The sequence below is a fragment of the Callionymus lyra genome, chromosome 18 (assembly GCF_982586985.1).
Source record: "Callionymus lyra chromosome 18, fCalLyr1.hap1.1, whole genome shotgun sequence".
Classification (NCBI taxonomy): Eukaryota; Metazoa; Chordata; class Actinopteri; order Syngnathiformes; family Callionymidae; genus Callionymus; species Callionymus lyra.
In genome coordinates, this window is record NC_141835.1 from 3026054 (window position 1) to 3046123 (window position 20070).

General features: G+C 38.8%; 1 protein-coding gene across 1 annotated transcript in view; it reads right to left on the reverse strand.

Moving 5' to 3' along the window:
• LOC148060068 (ryanodine receptor 3) overlaps positions 1-20070 on the reverse strand; it is a 149429-nt gene that overhangs the window by 74539 nt on the left and 54820 nt on the right. Inside the window, 13 exon segments of the mRNA XM_087780003.1 lie at positions 2886-3690; positions 9469-9695; positions 9764-9850; positions 11255-11420; positions 11476-11636; positions 13242-13308; positions 13363-13565; positions 13629-13837; positions 13939-14113; positions 15022-15224; positions 15302-15449; positions 19539-19698; positions 19767-19850. Of these exon segments, the coding sequence (XP_087636129.1) occupies positions 2886-3690; positions 9469-9695; positions 9764-9850; positions 11255-11420; positions 11476-11636; positions 13242-13308; positions 13363-13565; positions 13629-13837; positions 13939-14113; positions 15022-15224; positions 15302-15449; positions 19539-19698; positions 19767-19850 (2695 nt within the window).

A 20070-nucleotide genomic window follows, 5' to 3' on the forward strand; every position in this document is an offset into this window, starting at 1 on the left:
TATATATATAAGTTAAAAGTAATCGGTACAGGGCTGTTAAATATCGATACTGTATCGTGAAAAATATATATATATTTATAAGTTAAAAGAAATCGATACAGGGCTGTTAAATATTGATACTGTATCGTGAAAAATATATATATATTTATAAGTTAAAATAAATCGATACAGGGCTGTTGAATATTGATACTGTATCGTGAAAAATATATATATATTTATAAGTTAAAATAAATCTGTACAGGGCTGTTAAATATCGATACTGTATCGTGAAAAAAATATATATATATATAAGTTAAAAGAAATCGATACAGGGCTGTTAAATATCGATACTGTATCGTGAAAAAAATATATATATTTATAAGTTAAAAGAAATCGGTACAGGGCTGTTAAATATTGATACTGTATCGTGAAAAAAATATATATATATATAAGTTAAAAGTAATCGATACAGGGCTGTTAAATATCGATACTGTATCGTGAAAAAAATATATATATTTATAAGTTAAAAGAAATCGGTACAGGGCTGTTAAATATTGATACTGTATCGTGAAAAATATATATATATATATAAGTTAAAATAAATCAGTACAGGGCTGTTAAATATTGATACTGTATCGTGAAAAATATATATATATATATAAGTTAAAATAAATCAGTACAGGGCTGTTAAATATTGATACTGTATCGTGAAAAATATATATATATATATAAGTTAAAAGAAATCAGTACAGGGCTGTTAAATATTGATACTGTATCGTGAAAAATATATATATATATATAAGTTAAAAGAAATCAGTACAGGGCTGTTAAATATTTATACGGTATCGTGAAAAAAATATATATATATATATAAGTTAAAAGAAATCGGTACAGGGCTGTTAAATATTGATACTGTATCGTGAAAAATATATATATATATATATAAGTTAAAAGAAATCGATACAGGGCTGTTAAATATTGATACTGTATCGTGAAAAATATATATATATATATATAAGTTAAAAGAAATCGGTACAGGGCTGTTAAATATTGATACTGTATCGTGAAAAATATATATATATATATAAGTTAAAATAAATCAGTACAGGGCTGTTAAATATTGATACTGTATCGTGAAAAATATATATATATATATAAGTTAAAAGAAATCAGTACAGGGCTGTTAAATATTGATACTGTATCGTGAAAAATATATATATATATATAAGTTAAAAGAAATCAGTACAGGGCTGTTAAATATTTATCCGGTATCGTGAAAAAAATATATATATATATATAAGTTAAAAGAAATCGATACAGGGCTGTTAAATATTTATACTGTATCTTGAAATATATATATATATATATATATATATATATATAAGTTAAAAGAAATCGGTACAGGGCTGTTAAATATTTATACTGTATCGTGAAAAATATATATATATATATATAAGTTAAAAGAAATCGGTACAGGGCTGTTAAATATTTATACTGTATCATGAAAAAATATATATATATATATATATATATATATATATAAGTTAAAAGAAATCGGTACAGGGCTGTTAAATATCAATACTGTATCATGAAAATATATATATATATATATATATATATATATATATATATAAGTTAAAAGAAATCGGTACAGGGCTGTTAAATATCGATACTGTATCGTGAAAAATATATATATATATATATATAAGTTAAAAGAAATCGGTACAGGGCTGTTAAATATTGATACTGTATCGTGAAAAATATATATATATATATATAAGTTAAAAGAAATCGGTACAGGGCTGTTAAATATTTATACTGTATCGTGAAAAATATATATATATATATAAGTTAAAAGAAATCGGTACAGGGCTGTTAAATATTGATACAGTATCGTGAAAAATATATATATATATATAAGTTAAAAGAAATCGGTACAGGGCTGTTAAATATTGATACTGTATCGTGAAAAAAAAATATATATATATATATATAAGTTAAAAGAAATCGGTACAGGGCTGTTAAATATCGATACTGTATCGTGAAAAATATATATATATATATATATATAAGTTAAAAGAAATCGGTACAGGGCTGTTAAATATCGATACTGTATCGTGAAAAATATATATATATATATATAAGTTAAAAGAAATCGGTACAGGGCTGTTAAATATTGATACTGTATCGTGAAAAATATATATATATATATATAAGTTAAAAGAAATCGGTACAGGGCTGTTAAATATCGATACTGTATCGTGAAAAATATATGTATATATATATAAGTTAAAAGAAATCGATACAGGGCTGTTAAATATTGATACTGTATCGTGAAAAATATATATATATATATATAAGTTAAAAGAAATCGGTACAGGGCTGTTAAATATTGATACTGTATCGTGAAAAAAAAATATATATATATATATATAAGTTAAAAGAAATCGGTACAGGGCTGTTAAATATCGATACTGTATCGTGAAAAATATATATATATATATATATATAAGTTAAAAGAAATCGGTACAGGGCTGTTAAATATCGATACTGTATCGTGAAAAATATATATATATATATATAAGTTAAAAGAAATCGGTACAGGGCTGTTAAATATTGATACTGTATCGTGAAAAATATATATATATATATATAAGTTAAAAGAAATCGGTACAGGGCTGTTAAATATCGATACTGTATCGTGAAAAATATATATATATATATATAAGTTAAAAGAAATCGGTACAGGGCTGTTAAATATCGATACTGTATCGTGAAAAATATATATATATATATATAAGTTAAAAGAAATCGGTACAGGGCTGTTAAATATTGATACTGTATCGTGATATTTAAGTGGATAGTACTTTTCAGGCCTAATGATGTGTAGGATCATGAACGGTCACCTGTCTCTTCACAGGCTCAGGGAGTCTCTTCTCCAGAAGCCCCTTCAGCGGCTGGTGAGCTTCTCGAGCTTCTTCTTCTCCGGCCTCCACCGCCTTCTCCTCGGCCCCCGTCAGGCCCTCCTTGTCCACGCCGCCGGTCGTCCCCGAGTCGCGAGCCTCTCGGAAGACGCCGGGGTCCACGAGCATCAAGATCCTGTGCACGTCCTCGCTGCCCAGGACCCCCATGGTGAGCAGGGTGCTGATGAGTTTGAGGATAGGAACGAACTGGAACTCCACGCACCCTCCGACGGGGTCTCTGATGTGGTGCCCGCCCCCCTGGACGGCCTCCGTCAGCATCAGGATGGCTTTGGCCTTCAGGGCGTCCAGCGGGATCTGAGGACTGTACAGATGCTGACCCAGTTTGGTGCTGATGAAGCAGGGCGGCGCGAAGTTGAGGCGGGGCTTCAGCGACGTGCTGAGACCCACACCTGGAGCCAGGTGCTTCTTGGACGCGTCGGAGAACAGACGGATGGAGCGGGTCTCGGCCGTGACGGGGATGATGAACTCGTCCTTCATCATGAGTCGCGCCTCCTTGGCCGTCTCCAGGTGGATGCTGATCAGCAGGTTGTAGAAGCCCTTGCGTAACCTCCCCGACAGGAACTGGTTGTCGATGGTGTAGAGGAGCTGTGATTGGTCGATGTGGCTGCAGAGGGCGTGAGCCACGCGGGTGTTTCCCAGAGCGCAGAGGGCGCAGTAGAGCTTCAGCGTGTGGTAGTGGAAGGTCTTCATGTCGTCCTGCTCCGACAGCTCCATGATGTCCACGCATCTGTGAGGAACAAGTTCAAACTTAGAGTCGCACCAACAACATTTTGACTTCTTTCATATTTTCTGTTTCTTTCAGAGTTTGTGAATTCATTTTTCACCTCTTGGCTGCTGTCAGAATGTGTGGCTTGGAGACATTTCCGTTTTCACAACAGAGTTCACAGAACCCTTATGCTGTGTCTCAAATCGCATACTTGCGTACTCAAAGTTAGTATTTTTAATACATAAGTGCGTCTAAAGTCTTAGTATACGAAATATAGTGCTCCATACACACTAAATTGTCACGCCCACAAAACTGAGTATGGATCGATGGACACTATCTACACTAAACGGCTCCATCTTATTGATTTAAACAGAAGTTACGTCATATATATATATATATATATAAATATATATATTCATATACTTATAGGTATATTTTTAGCAGCAGTAGGAGGATGACACGTCTTCGCTGCTGATACCAGCGTAAATATCTCGCCAATATTTCGATTCTCATATTTTTTCTTCATTTCTTTTTCGAAACTTACAAAACGTGCTGCCAGCAGGTGGCGATAGTGTTCCTACAGCTGGTTGCAACCATCGTTAAATAGTAGTAGAAGAAGAAGCTGTCGCGTCATTTCCTGTTAGTGTGTAGCAGCAGAGTTTGATTTGAGACATACTATCTGTGGAGAATTAGTTACTAGTTAGTACGTACACTATCCTGATGATACTAACTTCTAGTATACTAAGAGAAGTATGTTTGAGACATACTATCTGTGGAGGATTAGTTACTAGTTAGTACGTACACTATCCTGATGATACTAACTTCTAGTATACTAAGAGAAGTATGTTTGAGACATACTATCTGTGGAGGATTAGTTACTAGTTAGTACGTACACTATCCTGATGATACTAACTTCTAGTATACTAAGAGAAGTATGTTTGAGACATACTATCTGTGGAGGATTAGTTACTAGTTAGTACGTACACTATCCTGATGATACTAACTTGTAGTATACTAAGAGAAGTATGTTTGAGACATACTATCTGTGGAGGATTAGTTACTAGTTAGTACGTACACTATCCTGATGATACTAACTTCTAGTATACTAAGAGAAGTATGTTTGAGACATACTATCTGTGGAGGATTAGTTACTAGTTAGTACGTACACTATCCTGATGATACTAACTTCTAGTGTACTAAGAGAAGTATGTTTGAGACATACTATCTGTGAAGGATTAGTTACTAGTTAGTACGTACACTATCCTGATGATACTAACTTCTAGTATACTAAGAGAAGTATGTTTGAGACATACTATCTGTGGAGGATTAGTTACTAGTTAGTACGTACACTATCCTGATGATACTAACTTCTAGTATACTAAGAGAAGTGTGTGATTTGAGACATACTATCTGTGGAGGATTAGTTACTAGTTAGTACGTACACTATCCTGATGATACTAACTTCTAGTATACTAAGAGAAGTATGTTTGAGACATACTATCTGTGGAGGATTAGTTACTAGTTAGTACGTACACTATCCTGATGATACTAACTTCTAGTATACTAAGAGAAGTGTGTGATTTGAGACATACTATCTGTGGAGGATTAGTTACTAGTTAGTACGTACACTATCCTGATGATACTAACTTCTAGTATACTAAGAGAAGTATGTGATTTGAGACATACTATCTGTGGAGGATTAGTTACTAGTTAGTACGTACACTATCCTGATGATACTAACTTCTAGTATACTAAGAGAAGTATGTGATTTGAGACATACTATCTGTGGAGGATTAGTTACTAGTTAGTACGTACACTATCCTGATGATACTAACTTCTAGTATACTAAGAGAAGTATGTGATTTGAGACATACTATCTGTGGAGGATTAGTTACTAGTTAGTACGTACACTATCCTGATGATACTAACTTCTAGTATACTAAGAGAAGTATGTGATTTGAGACATACTATCTGTGGAGGATTAGTTACTAGTTAGTACGTACACTATCCTGATGATACTAACTTCTAGTATACTAAGAGAAGTATGTTTGAGACATACTATCTGTGGAGGATTAGTTACTAGTTAGTACGTACACTATCCTGATGCATACTAACTTCTTGTATACTAAGAGTAGTATGCGATTTGAGACATACTATCTGTGGAGGATTAGTTACTAGTTAGTACGTACACTATCCTGATGATACTAACTTCTAGTATACTAAGAGAAGTATGTTTGAGACATACTATCTGTGGAGAATTAGTTACTAGTTAGTACGTACACTATCCTGATGATACTAACTTCTAGTATACTAAGAGAAGTATGTTTGAGACATACTATCTGTGGAGAATTAGTTGCTAGTTAGTACGTACACTATCCTGATGATACTAACTTCTAGTATACTAAGAGAAGTATGTTTGAGACATACTATCTCCGGAGTTTTAGTTACTAGTTAGTACATACACTATCCTGATGATACTAACTTCTAGTATACTAAGAGAAGTATGTTTGAGACATACTATCTGTGGAGAATTAGTTACTAGTTAGTACGTACACTATCCTGATGATACTAACTTCTAGTATACTAAGAGAAGTATGTTTGAGACATACTATCTGTGGAGAATTAGTTACTAGTTAGTACGTACACTATCCTGATGATACTAACTTCTAGTATACTAAGAGAAGTATGTTTGAGAGATACTATCTGTGGAGGATTAGTTACTAGTTAGTACATACACTATCCTGATGATACTAACTTCTAGTATACTAAGAGAAGTATGTGATTTGAGACATACTATCTGTGGAGAATTAGTTACTAGTTAGTACGTACACTATCCTGATGATACTAACTTCTAGTATACTAAGAGAAGTATGTGATTTGAGACATACTATCTGTGGAGGATTAGTTACTAGTTAGTACATACACTATCCTGATGATACTAACTTCTAGTATACTAAGAGAAGTATGTGATTTGAGACATACTATCTGTGGAGAATTAGTTACTAGTTAGTACGTACACTATCCTGATGCATACTTACTTCTAGTATACTAAGAGAAGTATGTTTGAGACATACTATCTGTGGAGGATCAGTTACTAGTTAGTACGTACACTATCCTGATGATACTAACTTCTAGTATACTAAGAGAAGTATGTTTGAGACATACTATCTGTGGAGAATTAGTTACTAGTTAGTACGTACACTATCCTGATGATACTTACTTCTAGTATACTAAGAGAAGTATGTTTGAGACATACTATCTGTGGAGAATTAGTTACTAGTTAGTACGTACACTATCCTGATGCATACTAACTTCTAGTATACTAAGAGAAGTATGTTTGAGACATACTATCTGTGGAGGATTAGTTACTAGTTAGTACGTACACTATCCTGATGCATATTAACTTCTAGTATACTAAGAGAAGTATGTTTGAGACATACTATCTGTGGAGAATTAGTTACTAGTTAGTACGTACACTATCCTGATGCATACTAACTTCTAGTATACTAAGAGAAGTATGTTTGAGACATACTATCTGTGGAGGATTAGTTACTAGTTAGTACGTACACTATCCTGATGATACTAACTTCTAGTATACTAAGAGAAGTATGTTTGAGACATACTATCTGTGGAGGATTAGTTACTAGTTAGTACGTACACTATCCTGATGATACTAACTTCTAGTATACTAAGAGAAGTATGTTTGAGACATACTATCTGTGGAGGATTAGTTACTAGTTAGTATGTACACTATCCTGATGATACTAACTTCTAGTATACTAAGAGAAGTATGTTTGAGACATACTATCTGTGGAGGATTAGTTACTAGTTAGTACGTACACTATCCTGATGATACTAACTTCTAGTATACTAAGAGAAGTATGTTTGAGACATACTATCTGTGGAGGATTAGTTACTAGTTAGTACGTACACTATCCTGATGATACTAACTTCTAGTATACTAAGAGAAGTATGTTTGAGACATACTATCTGTGGAGGATTAGTTACTAGTTAGTACGTACACTATCCTGATGATACTAACTTCTAGTATACTAAGAGAAGTATGTTTGAGACATACTATCTGTGGAGGATTAGTTACTAGTTAGTACGTACACTATCCTGATGATACTAACTTCTAGTATACTAAGAGAAGTCTGTGATTTGAGACATACTATCTGTGGAGGATTAGTTACTAGTTAGTACGTACACTATCCTGATGATACTAACTTCTAGTATACTAAGAGAAGTATGTTTGAGACATACTATCTGTGGAGGATTAGTTACTAGTTAGTACGTACACTATCCTGATGATACTAACTTCTAGTATACTAAGAGAAGTATGTTTGAGACATACTATCTGTGGAGGATTAGTTACTAGTTAGTACGTACACTATCCTGATGATACTAACTTCTAGTATACTAAGAGAAGTATGTTTGAGACATACTATCTGTGGAGGATTAGTTACTAGTTAGTACGTACACTATCCTGATGATACTAACTTCTAGTATACTAAGAGAAGTATGTTTGAGACATACTATCTGTGGAGGATTAGTTACTAGTTAGTACGTACACTATCCTGATGATACTAACTTCTAGTATACTAAGAGAAGTCTGTGATTTGAGACATACTATCTGTGGAGGATTAGTTACTAGTTAGTACGTACACTATCCTGATGATACTAACTTCTAGTATACTAAGAGAAGTATGTTTGAGACATACTATCTGTGGAGGATTAGTTACTAGTTAGTACGTACACTATCCTGATGATACTGACTTCTAGTATACTAAGAGAAGTGTGTGATTTGAGACATACTATCTGTGGAGGATTAGTTACTAGTTAGTACGTACACTATCCTGATGATACTAACTTCTAGTATACTAAGAGAAGTATGTTTGAGATATACTATCTGTGGAGAATTAGTTACTAGTTAGTATGTACACTATCCTGATGATACTAACTTCTAGTATACTAAGAGAAGTATGTTTGAGACATACTATCTGTGGAGAATTAGTTACTAGTTAGTACGTACACTATCCTGATGCATACTAACTTCTAGTATACTAAGAGAAGTATGCGATTTGAGACATACTATCTGTGGAGGATTAGTTACTAGTTAGTACGTACACTATCCTGATGATACTAACTTCTAGTATACTAAGAGAAGTATGTGATTTGAGACATACTATCTGTGGAGGATTAGTTACTAGTTAGTACGTACACTATCCTGATGCATACTAACTTCTAGTATACTAAGAGAAGTATGTTTGAGACATACTATCTGTGGAGAATTAGTTACTAGATAGTACGTACACTATCCTGATGCATACTAACTTCTAGTATACTAAGAGAAGTATGTTTGAGACATACTATCTGTGGAGAATTAGTTACTAGATAGTACGTACACTATCCTGATGCATACTAACTTCTAGTATACTAAGAGAAGTATGTTTGAGACATACTATCTGTGGAGAATTAGTTACTAGATAGTACGTACACTATCCTGATGCATACTAACTTCTAGTATACTAAGAGAAGTATGTTTGAGACATACTATCTGTGGAGGATTAGTTACTAGTTAGTACGTACACTATCCTGATGATACTAACCTCTAGTATACTAAGAGAAGTATGTTTGAGACATACTATCTGTGGAGGATTAGTTATTAGTTAGTACGTACACTATCCTGATGATACTAACTTCTAGTATACTAAGAGAAGTCTGTGATTTGAGACACAGCACTGCACATGTTTAACACTAGGGGGAGCAAGCAAACATTGTTTGAGTGACAGCTCTCACCTGTTCTCCTCTGGAATGTGGACGGCCAGCATCTGCAGGGGCTCCGTACACTGGACCACCCACCCGTGGCGGTCGTTGACTCTCGCCGTCTCCACCTTCAGGAAGGTGTTGGGCATGCGGCTCCACAACACGGCGTTGATGGTCTGGACGTCCAGCCGGGGCGGACACTGGGGCACCGGGTTCTTGTGCTCGCTCTTGAAGACGGCGGCGGACAGAGGCATGGCGTTCTGCGGGGGAGCGGCGAAGACGTGAGGAAAAAAACGCCGACGGCGTCTCGTCGGCCGGAGAACTCTACCTTTATCTTGGCCAGCTCGAACTGGAAGAGGTTGGGGCTGGTGGGTCGCACGAACACCGCGGGGAAGAGTTTGGTGTTCGGTTCCACCTGCAGCCGGAGAAGAAGGTTCACAATTCCTTCAACTGAGAAAAATCTCTAAACTTAGGAAAATGTTGTCGGAACATGATCTGGATCTTATAATCCATGCGTTTGTTTCTTCTCGTCTGGACTATTGTAACAGTTTGTTTTCATGTCTTAACAAGAAGGATCTTCTCGCCTGCAGTTCATACTAAACTCTGCAGCCAGAATTCTGAGCCGCTCTAGTAGAAGAACTCACATTTCTCCTTCAAACTCTTCACTGGCTGCCAGTTTCTTTCAGGATCAACTTTAAAATTCTGGTTCTTACTTTCAGATCTATTCATGGTCAGACCTTCCATCAGTGATCTGATCCAGCCTTACACCCCAGCTCGGGCTCTGAGGTCTTTGGATCAGAATCTACTTATGGTTCCACGCACACGACTCAGGACCAGAGGAGAGAAATCTTTTCAGGCTGTTGCTCCTAAGCTTTGGAACGATCTTCTCTCTCTTTGCTCTTGATGATCTACTGACTCCTTCAAGAAACATCTGTGTTTGATGATCTACTGACTCCTTCAAGAAACATCTGTGTTTGATGATCTACTGACTCCTTTAAGAAACATCTGTGTTTGATGATCTACTGACTCCTTCAAGAAACATGTGTGTTTGATGATCTACTGACTCCTTCAAGAAACATCAGTGTTTGATGATCTACTGACTCCTTCAAGAAACATCTGTGTTTGATGATCTACTGACTCCTTCAAGAAACATCAGTGTTTGATGATCTACTGACTCCTTCAAGACACATCTGTGTTTGATGATCTACTGACTCCTTTAAGAAACATCTGTGTTTGATGATCTACTGACTCCTTCAAGAAACATCTGTGTTTGATGATCTACTGACTCCTTCAAGAAACATCTGTGTTTGATGATCTACTGACTCCTTCAAGAAACATCTGTGTTTGATGATCTACTGACTCCTTCAAGAAACATGTGTGTTTGATGATCTACTGACTCCTTCAAGAAACATCTGTGTTTGATGATCTACTGACTCCTTCAAGAAACATCTGTGTTTGATGATCTACTGACTCCTTTAAGAAACATCTTAAGACGTTTCTATTTGTTCAGGCTGTTCCTTGAATTTCTCGAACTCCTGTGTTTTTCTCAGTATTATCTTGATCTTTAAAGTATGTACTTTTTTGAGTATTGTTTTGATTGTTTAAGTGCTTTGTGACCCTGGTCTGGAAAAGCGCTATATAAATAAATATTACTTACTTACTTACAATGGGTTGAGATGAAAAATGTTCAAATGCTCGTGATGATGACTCATGGAGCTTCTGCTCAAACCAACTTAAGAAGATTAAAGTCTCTGAAAGATTATTTTTCGACCAGAAGACTTGATTTTCAAAGCACAAATGTTCTGCAGCAAGAACTCGCCTGATATGATGTGGATATTTCTCTGCCGTTGATGGTGAAGGTCAGCAGGCCGGTGGCGAGGTCGATCAGGCAGCCCACCTCCAGGTCCACGTTGCTGCGGCTGGAGCCGTGGGCGGCGCCGCTCACCTCGCCCCCCCACACCATGTAGCAGTTGCTCCTCCTCACGCTGGGAACCACACAGTCAGACTCGGGAAAGACTCACAACAGGCTCGGTGCTTCACCTCTCGTGGACTCGCCCGCGCTCGTCGCCCAGGGTCACGGTCACGCTTCGGTTCTTGCCGAGGTTGAAGTTGTTGCTGTAGTAATGATAGTCGGGGGTGACCCAGCCCACCCAGACTCCTGCGGGGTCCTGGCCGGCAAAGACCCTCACAGAGTAGTGGTACTGCAGCGACACCAGTGTGTACGTCAGTGGCGTCACAAGGTTGTATTATTGATTTATATTGAAATTATGTATAATTATGTTTGGAATCATTTAATTCAACGGTTTTGTAAGCTTGAACTTGTTGTTCGGTAGTTTAATATTAATAATTAATATTTTAGAGTTTTTTGTTTGTTTTTTACACATATAGTTTGACATTCTAGTTCAAAAAAACATTTTCTAAAATACATTTTTATTCATAACACTTTTAAATTCAATATAAAAATGATGGTATAATGGTGACACCAGACAATACTTTTAGCCAATCATGCGACAGACAGACGATCATGTGACGACGTAGAGGCTCTCGATCAAGTTATGAAAGTTTATTGAGTTTATTTTTGGAATTAGAATTTATATATTTCTAACTATATTTGTTAAAAACCAATTAATTAATTTTTGAATACGTTTATAATTCAATTGTTTAAAAAAAACGAATTAAACCTAATTAATCTAAAAATGATTAAATTGAAATATTTTACAACACAGAAGTAAAGGCTATGAATTAAATCATATTGAATTTAGAGATTTTTAAAAAATCAAATTATTTGAATAGTATCGTGAAAAATATATATATATATATATAAGTTAAAAGAAATCGATACAGGGCTGTTAAATATTGATACTGTATCGTGAAAAAATATATATATATATAAGTTAAAAGAAATCGATACAGGGCTGTTGAATATTGATACTGTATCATGAAAAAAATATATATATATATATAAGTTAAAAGAAATCGATACTGGGCTGTTAAATATTGATACTGTATCGTGAAAAAAATATATATATATATAAGTTAAAAGAAATCGATACAGGGCTGTTAAATATTGATACTGTATCGTGAAAAAAATATATATATATATAAGTTAAAAGAAATCGATACTGGGCTGTTAAATATTGATACTGTATCGTGAAAAAAATATATATATATATAAGTTAAAAGAAATCGATACAGGGCTGTTAAATATTGATACTGTATCGTGAAAAATATATATATATATATATAAGTTAAAAGAAATCGATACAGGGCCGTTAAATATTGATACTGTATCGTGAAAAAAATATATATATATATACAAGTTAAAAGAAATCGATACAGGGCTGTTAAATATCGATACTGTATCGTGAAAAAAAAATATATATATATAAGTTAAAAGAAATCGATACAGGGCTGTTAAATATTTATACTGTATCGTGAAAAAAATATATATATATATAAGTTAAAAGAAATCGATACAGGGCCGTTAAATATTGATACTGTATCGTGAAAAAAATATATATATATATAAGTTAAAAGAAATCGATACAGGGCTGTTAAATATTTATACTGTATCGTGAAAAATATATATATATATATAAGAAAATCAAACTTTAGTGTAAAAAATGAAATAATTTTGAAAATTTAAATGATTCAATAAAAAACAAATTTACCATTTCAATATATAGATGATTGAATTCAATGATGTCAGGAAATGATTCAAGATTGTGTTTGAATTGTTACACTTGAAGATTCTATCTTCTCCACTGACATCCAGACACAGACCAGGCTTCAGAGAGAAGATTTACCGTCGTGATGCTGCTGTAATCGACCCGTCGGCTGTCATCGCTGTGTCTCACCGACCTCAGAGGATACCTGTCCACAGACACGTCAGACGACTGTGACGCCAGTCCTTCTGCTCCTCCTCACCTGTGCTTGACCTTGAGAGACTCCTCGTCGTGGACTCCGTTCATGTCCAGCACCGGAGCCACGGACCTGAAGACGGAGTGGAACTCCACCGGCATGCTGAGGCGGCAGAACACCGTGTCCGCGTTGCTGTTCTGACTCCCGAACGTCTTGTGAGTGACTTTGAGACACGGAGGTCCGTCCACGGTGCCGTCCATCCTGGCGACCTGAGGAGCGAGAGGAGTCACGGGGGTCCCGGGGAGGCGGAGGGAGGTTCTGCCGGGTCTCACGGTGATGTGGTTGTGGTCCTTGGGCACGTTGACAAACGTTGGCAGACGTTTGCTGAACCACATGGTGATCTCTCGGTTCATGTTGACGGCGAACGGCTCGAAGCCTTCCTGGAGGCCACACATGGTGTAGAACTTGAAGCTGTTCGCATCCTTGCCCAGATTCATGCGTCCGATCTGAGCGAGGCCGAGACTACACACCGGAATGAAGCCTGCAGACCAGAGAGCGCAGACAGATCAACACTCGACACAGTAAAAGCCGAGCTCTCCTTCTTCCTCTGGTGAGGCCGACACGACACAGATGTCTTCTCACCGTCCTCAGTTTCAAAGTCCGTGAAGCACAGCTCGGATCCCTTCGAGGTGATGAGGATCTCTCCGTTCAGCGTGAAGATCATGGACTTGTCCTCCATGTTGATCATGCAGCCGACCACGTCTCCGGCGTGCCAGCAGCGCCCGAACAACCGGCCCCCCGTGTTCAGACAGTGACCCTGCCATGAAGCGACCATCAATTAGAAAAATACATCATCATTGTAAAGATAATTCATTAAACAAGTTTAGTTGAAATTTCAAAACGTCTCTAAAATGATAAAAAAATTTCCACCATTATTGATTAAATTTAATAAAAACAAACAAATAAACTCAACATTTATTACATTTCAAACTAAACATGATCATTTATATTTAACAGCAAATCAATATCATACTTAAATTGAAAGAAAAGTAGTGTTTTAACTAATTTAACTGTTTAATTTCATCTTAATTATTCAACCATAGAATTGCTTGAATAGAAAAAAACTATTTCAATGTAAGAAAAGCTGCTTTTATTAACGAAAATAGTTTCAATAGAAAATGCGTTTTAAATAAAAGGATTAAATGAGTTTGTATGTTTTCTCCGGACACTCCGGTTTCCTCCCACAGTCCAGAAACACACAGAGGTTGATTGAGAACTTTGGGGAAATTGTCTGTAGGTATGAGTGTGTGTGTGAATGGTTGTCTGTGTTTGTGTGTCCTGAGACAGACTGGTGTCCCCTGCCTCTTGCCCTATGATACTGGGATAAACTCCAGTCTCCCCACAACCCCCATAAGAGATAAAGCGGTTGAAAATGAATGAATGAATAGAAGGATTAAAACAATGTTTTCCAACTAAATTTTACCATCAAACAATTCTTTTGATTGAACTTGTTCTTATTATTGAAGCAACTTTTTCTGATTTTTATTACTTTTTGATTTTATTCAAGCAACTTTTGATTAGTTTGGAACACTTTTTGATTAAATGATTTATTGATTGATTGATTGAAGCGAGTAAGAAGATCTTCCATCATCCTAACAAGCTAATAACGAGCTAATAACAAGCTAATAACGAGCTACTTCGCTGGACGTTGCAGTTCCGACTCACCCTGTATCCGTCGAAGACGAAGGCCAGCTGGTCCGTGCCCAGCTCCACGTCCGGCTTGCACCCGGGTCGGGCCCAACCCACCCGCATGTCTCCGCCCGTCACCGCCTCAAACTCAAAGTACCATTTTCCCGTCTTCACGGCGTACGTTCTCTCCACCCTGAAGAAGCGGATCTTATCGATGCTGAGCCGCTCGACCACTTGACCTGGTGCGAGGGTATACAGAGCGGGTCTCAGCACAGACGCAGACACACTCCAGAGATCGGCGCCACAAGCGACTCACCGCCTTCCTGGTCGGACGGTTCGATGTTGTATCCGTAGCCGATCAGAGTGCGGATGGCTTCTCTGAGGCTGTCGCGGTTGGACTTCTTGGTTCGCTCGTCCAGGAGGGAATATGGAACCAGGCGGGGGTTGCGTTTACTCTTCAGATCCTGCAGCAAAACCAGATGTTTGAACCAGACCTGACCTTCAACTCAGATGTTTTGATGGCGACATTAATGATGTTTTCACTGTAGTTTATATATGGAAGTAAATCAGTGTCACCAGGATATTGAATCTAACATTCCTAAATTATTATTTTTAAACATTTTAATTCAATTATTGTTCTATTGAAAGCTTGGATTCTTAATTAACTAATTGAAAATTCAGAAAACCCTCAAAATGTATGTGTTTTTACTCATCATTTGTTTTTTTTTATTCCAATTGCTTTAATTCCAATCCATCAAATAATTTTCTAAATTAAGCATTTTTAATCTTGTCACCTTTAAATTCAATATAAACATGTTTGTATAATCGTGCCACAAGAAAATACCAACCGATCGAAATCATCAGACTTTCAGCGCATCATGTGACACATAGATGATCATGTGACACAGAGATGATCATGTGACACAGAGATGATCACGTGATCAAGTATCCAGATCCAGCATCACGTTACACTTGAAATGTATTTTTTAAATGTATTAAATTAGAATATATCGAACTCTATGTGTGAAAAAAACTTGGAATTATATTGAAAATATTCATGTTTTTGTATTCAATTATTAAAAAAAAACAAATTCAACCTTTGAATATAGAAATTATTAACTTCAATGATAATAACCAAGATGGCGCCGCACGAGCAGCAGCTGGTTACAACAGCTCCCTCTTTCTTCTTACTTTTTATTACACTTTTTCCTTTTTTTTGGCGTCTTTTTAATTTTTTCTTTAGAGTGGTCGGATCTTGTTGCCGTTGTGCACAAAACGAGACCACTTTTACAACTTTTGCATACGGTTTTCTGCTATTTTCGTCACTTTTGGGAACTCCGTCGGCAGACACGCTCAGCGGGTCTATTGTTTACACCAGGGATCAGCTGTTGGGGTTGCGCAACACCGCTCTCTCTCTCAGCGCGGAATGGATGATTCCCGTGGAAATCAAGAGAAAAAGACGCGGATGCAGAGCAGGTCGGATGAAACAAGAGAAGAAGCGTAAGTTCCGTCCCTTTATTCCATCGATCATCATGGGAAATGTACGTTCGATTGTGAATAAAACGGACGAGCTCGCTGCGCTGACCCGGCATCAGAGAGACTTCCGGGAGAGCAGCCTTCTATGTTTCACGGAGACCTGGCTGACGGAGAAGATCCCAGACTCTGTTGTTTCCCTGGAGGGGTTCAAGATGGTGCACCGGGACATGGATGGAAAGAGGAGAGGAGGAGGAGTGGCGGTGTTTATTAATGAGAGATGGAGCGATCCCGCTCATGTCTCCATTAAAGAACAAGTGTGCACTAAGGACATAGAGTTCGTTGCGGTGGGCATCCGCCCGTATTACATCCCGAGGGAGTTCTCACATGTGATTGTGTTCACTGTTTACATTCCTCCCTCTGCGGACGCAGCCGCAGCGAGCGAGAGGCTGAGCGCCTCAGTGTCGGACCTGCAGCTCAAACACCCGAACTCTCTCCTGCTCATTAACGGAGATTTCAACCATGCCTCACTTTCCTCCATTCTTCCCACTTTCACACAATACGTGAAGTGCCACACCCGGGAGGACAAGACTCTGGACCTTTTATATGCAAATGTAAAAGGTGCCTACACCTCCACCGCCCTGCCCCCCCTCGGCCGCTCTGATCACAACCTGATACGTCTGCGACCTGAATACACTCCCATGGTGAGGAGACAGCCTGCACAGAAAAGAACTGTTAAGATGTGGAATGATGAAGCCAAGGAGAGGCTGAGAGACTGCTTTGAGTCTACGGACTGGAGCGTGTTCTCTCATGGTGATGACATCGACACCTTCAATGACCATTCCACAGATTACATAAAGTTCTGTGAGGGCAACGTCACACCGACCCGCAAGGTGCGGTGCTTTGCCAACACCAAGCCATGGGTGACCCCTCAACTTCAAGTTCTGCTGAACAAGAAGAAGAGGGTGTTTGCTTCAGGGAGCAGAGAGGAGCTTAAGGAGGTCCAGCGTGAACTCAAGAAGGCGATCAGGATGGCCAAGGACGAATACAAGGGGAAACTGGAGGAGCAACTGGCGCAGGGCAACACAAGGGATGTGTGGAAAGGCCTGAAGAACATCTCAGGTCATGGCCAGAGTGGAGCCAGAGCCACAGCAGGGGGAGACCAAAGATGGGCCACTGAACTGAACCAGTATTTCAACCGGTTTGATCAGGGCCCCCCTCCACCTCTGCCCCTCACTCTTCACAAAGCTGTTTTTCCCCTGCTTCAGCCCCCTCCCCCCAACTGTTCTCACCTCCAAGCCACCTTTCTCCACCCCAACAAGCCCTACTGCCTCAGCTGCCCAACCCCCCACAGCCACCTCTCTTTGTTACATCGGAACAGGTGAGGAGAGAATTAAGGCGACTGAAGATCAGGAAAGCTGCTGGACCAGATGGACTCAGCCCCAGACTGCTCAGGGACTGTGCTGATCAACTTTGTGAGTTGGTCACACACATCTTCAACCTGAGCCTCAAACTGGAGAAGGTCCCGGTCCAGTGGAAGACCTCCTGTGTGGTTCCGGTTCCCAAGGCGGTACACGCGAAGGAGCCGAGCCACTTCAGACCAGTCGCCCTGACCTCCCATCTGATGAAGACCTTGGAGAGGCTGGTACTCCGCGAGCTACGCACGACGGTGAGCTCTGCGTTGGATCCGCTGCAGTTCGCCTACAGGCCAAAGATGGGGGTGGACGACGCCGTCATCTACCTGCAGCACCGGGCACTGTCTCATCTGGAAGCCGCCGGTAGCACTGTGAGAGTCATGTTTTTTGACTTCTCAAGTGCTTTCAACACCATCCAGCCGGCGCTGCTAAGGAAGAAGATGGAGGACGCAGGAGTTGGGACACAGCTGGCAGCATGGACGATGGACTACCTCACCAACAGGCCGCAGTATGTGAGGCTGCAGGACTGCAGGTCTGAGGTGACCATCTGCAGCACCGGGGTGCCTCAAGGGACAGTGCTGTCACCTTTCCTTTTTTCCCTCTACACGGCGGACTTTACCTATGACTCCAGCAGCTGTCACCTCCAGAAGTTTTCTGACGACTCGGCCATTGTGGGCTGCGTGTCTGGGGGGGGCGAGCTGGAGTATAGGTCAGTCATCAAGGACTTTGTTGACTGGTGTGAGAGCAACTACCTTTGCTTAAACACCGGTAAGACAAGGGAGATGGTGATTGACTTCAGGAAAAAGTCTCCACCACATCAACCGGTGAGCATCCAGGGCTCGGACATTGAGCTGGTGGACAGCTTCAAATACCTGGGTGTTCACCTCAACAATAAACTGAACTGGTCCACACACATCAACGCCGTGTACAAGAAGGGCCGAAGTCGCCTCCACCTCCTGGGGAGACTGAGGTCCTTCGGAGTGTGCAGACCACTTTTAAGGACCTTTTATGACTCCGTGGTAGCCTCTGCTATCCACTACGCTGTGGTCTGCTGGGGAGCAGGCAGCACGGACCGGGACAGGAAGAGACTGAACAGGCTGGTCACGAGGGCCGGCTCTGTCCTGGGCCGCTCGCTGGACTCGGTGGAGGAGGTGGGAGAGAGGAGGACACTCTCCAGACTCTCCTCCATCAGGGACAACGCTCTCCACCCACTGCACCTGACCGTGGAGGAGCAGCTCCTTCAGTGGCTCAGGCCCCCCAGTGTAGGACGGAGCGTTATAGAAGGTCCTTCATCCCAACTGGTGTCAGGATATTTAACTCTCTACTTTAAATATCCTGATGCTAATCCGTAGCGTGTTTTTCTTCTTGTGTGCTTTTTTTTTTATTTTTTTTCCGTTTTTTATTTCTATTTTATTTTATTTTTTATTCTATTTTATTTTGTTAATAGTGTCAATTTCTAATTTTGTAAATAATTTGTATATTTTTAAGATCGTTTTTATTTTATTTTGTATTATCTCTTGTACTATTTCTTTCTCCTTGCACTTTATTTTCTTCCAACTGCGCTGTTGTGAAAGTGTGTTTCCCCTCTGGGGATGAATAAAGCCTTTCTATTCTATTCTATTCTAATAATAATAATAATAATAAAAATATTTGTATTATATTGACCTGCTGAAGGCCGTACGTCCAGCCCTGCTTGATGCGGTCTTTGGCCCAGACGTTGTGAGCGTTCTCTGCCAGTTTGTCCACCAGCAGCTCCTGACCTGGAGTCAGTTTGATGTCGGACAGATCCAGGGGGGTCGGCTTGTAGCCGTTCGACATCATGTAGCTGAAGAAAGAGCTTTAGTTCGGTCACACTGTGGCGCTCAAGATCACGTTTGATAAAACCGTTATTACTTCTTTGGAAGTTTGATCTTCTTGAGGGAGTCTTCTGCGTTTGGATGGACGTGGACGACACGACACCCCAGAGCCAAGAGAGTCCTGCAGGGACAAGAAGCTCTTTTATTGTCAAATATACATGTGTTGAGACACAGCATGAATTAAATCGTCGTCTCTGAGCCACGAGGAAAACATTAAAGACATTAAACACTTGAAACAATGAAAGACTAAACAGTTAAAGACTTAAACAGACATTAATTAAGACATACAAGAAAATAAATAACCAACAAAATGAAATAAATAATCAACAAACTTAAATAAT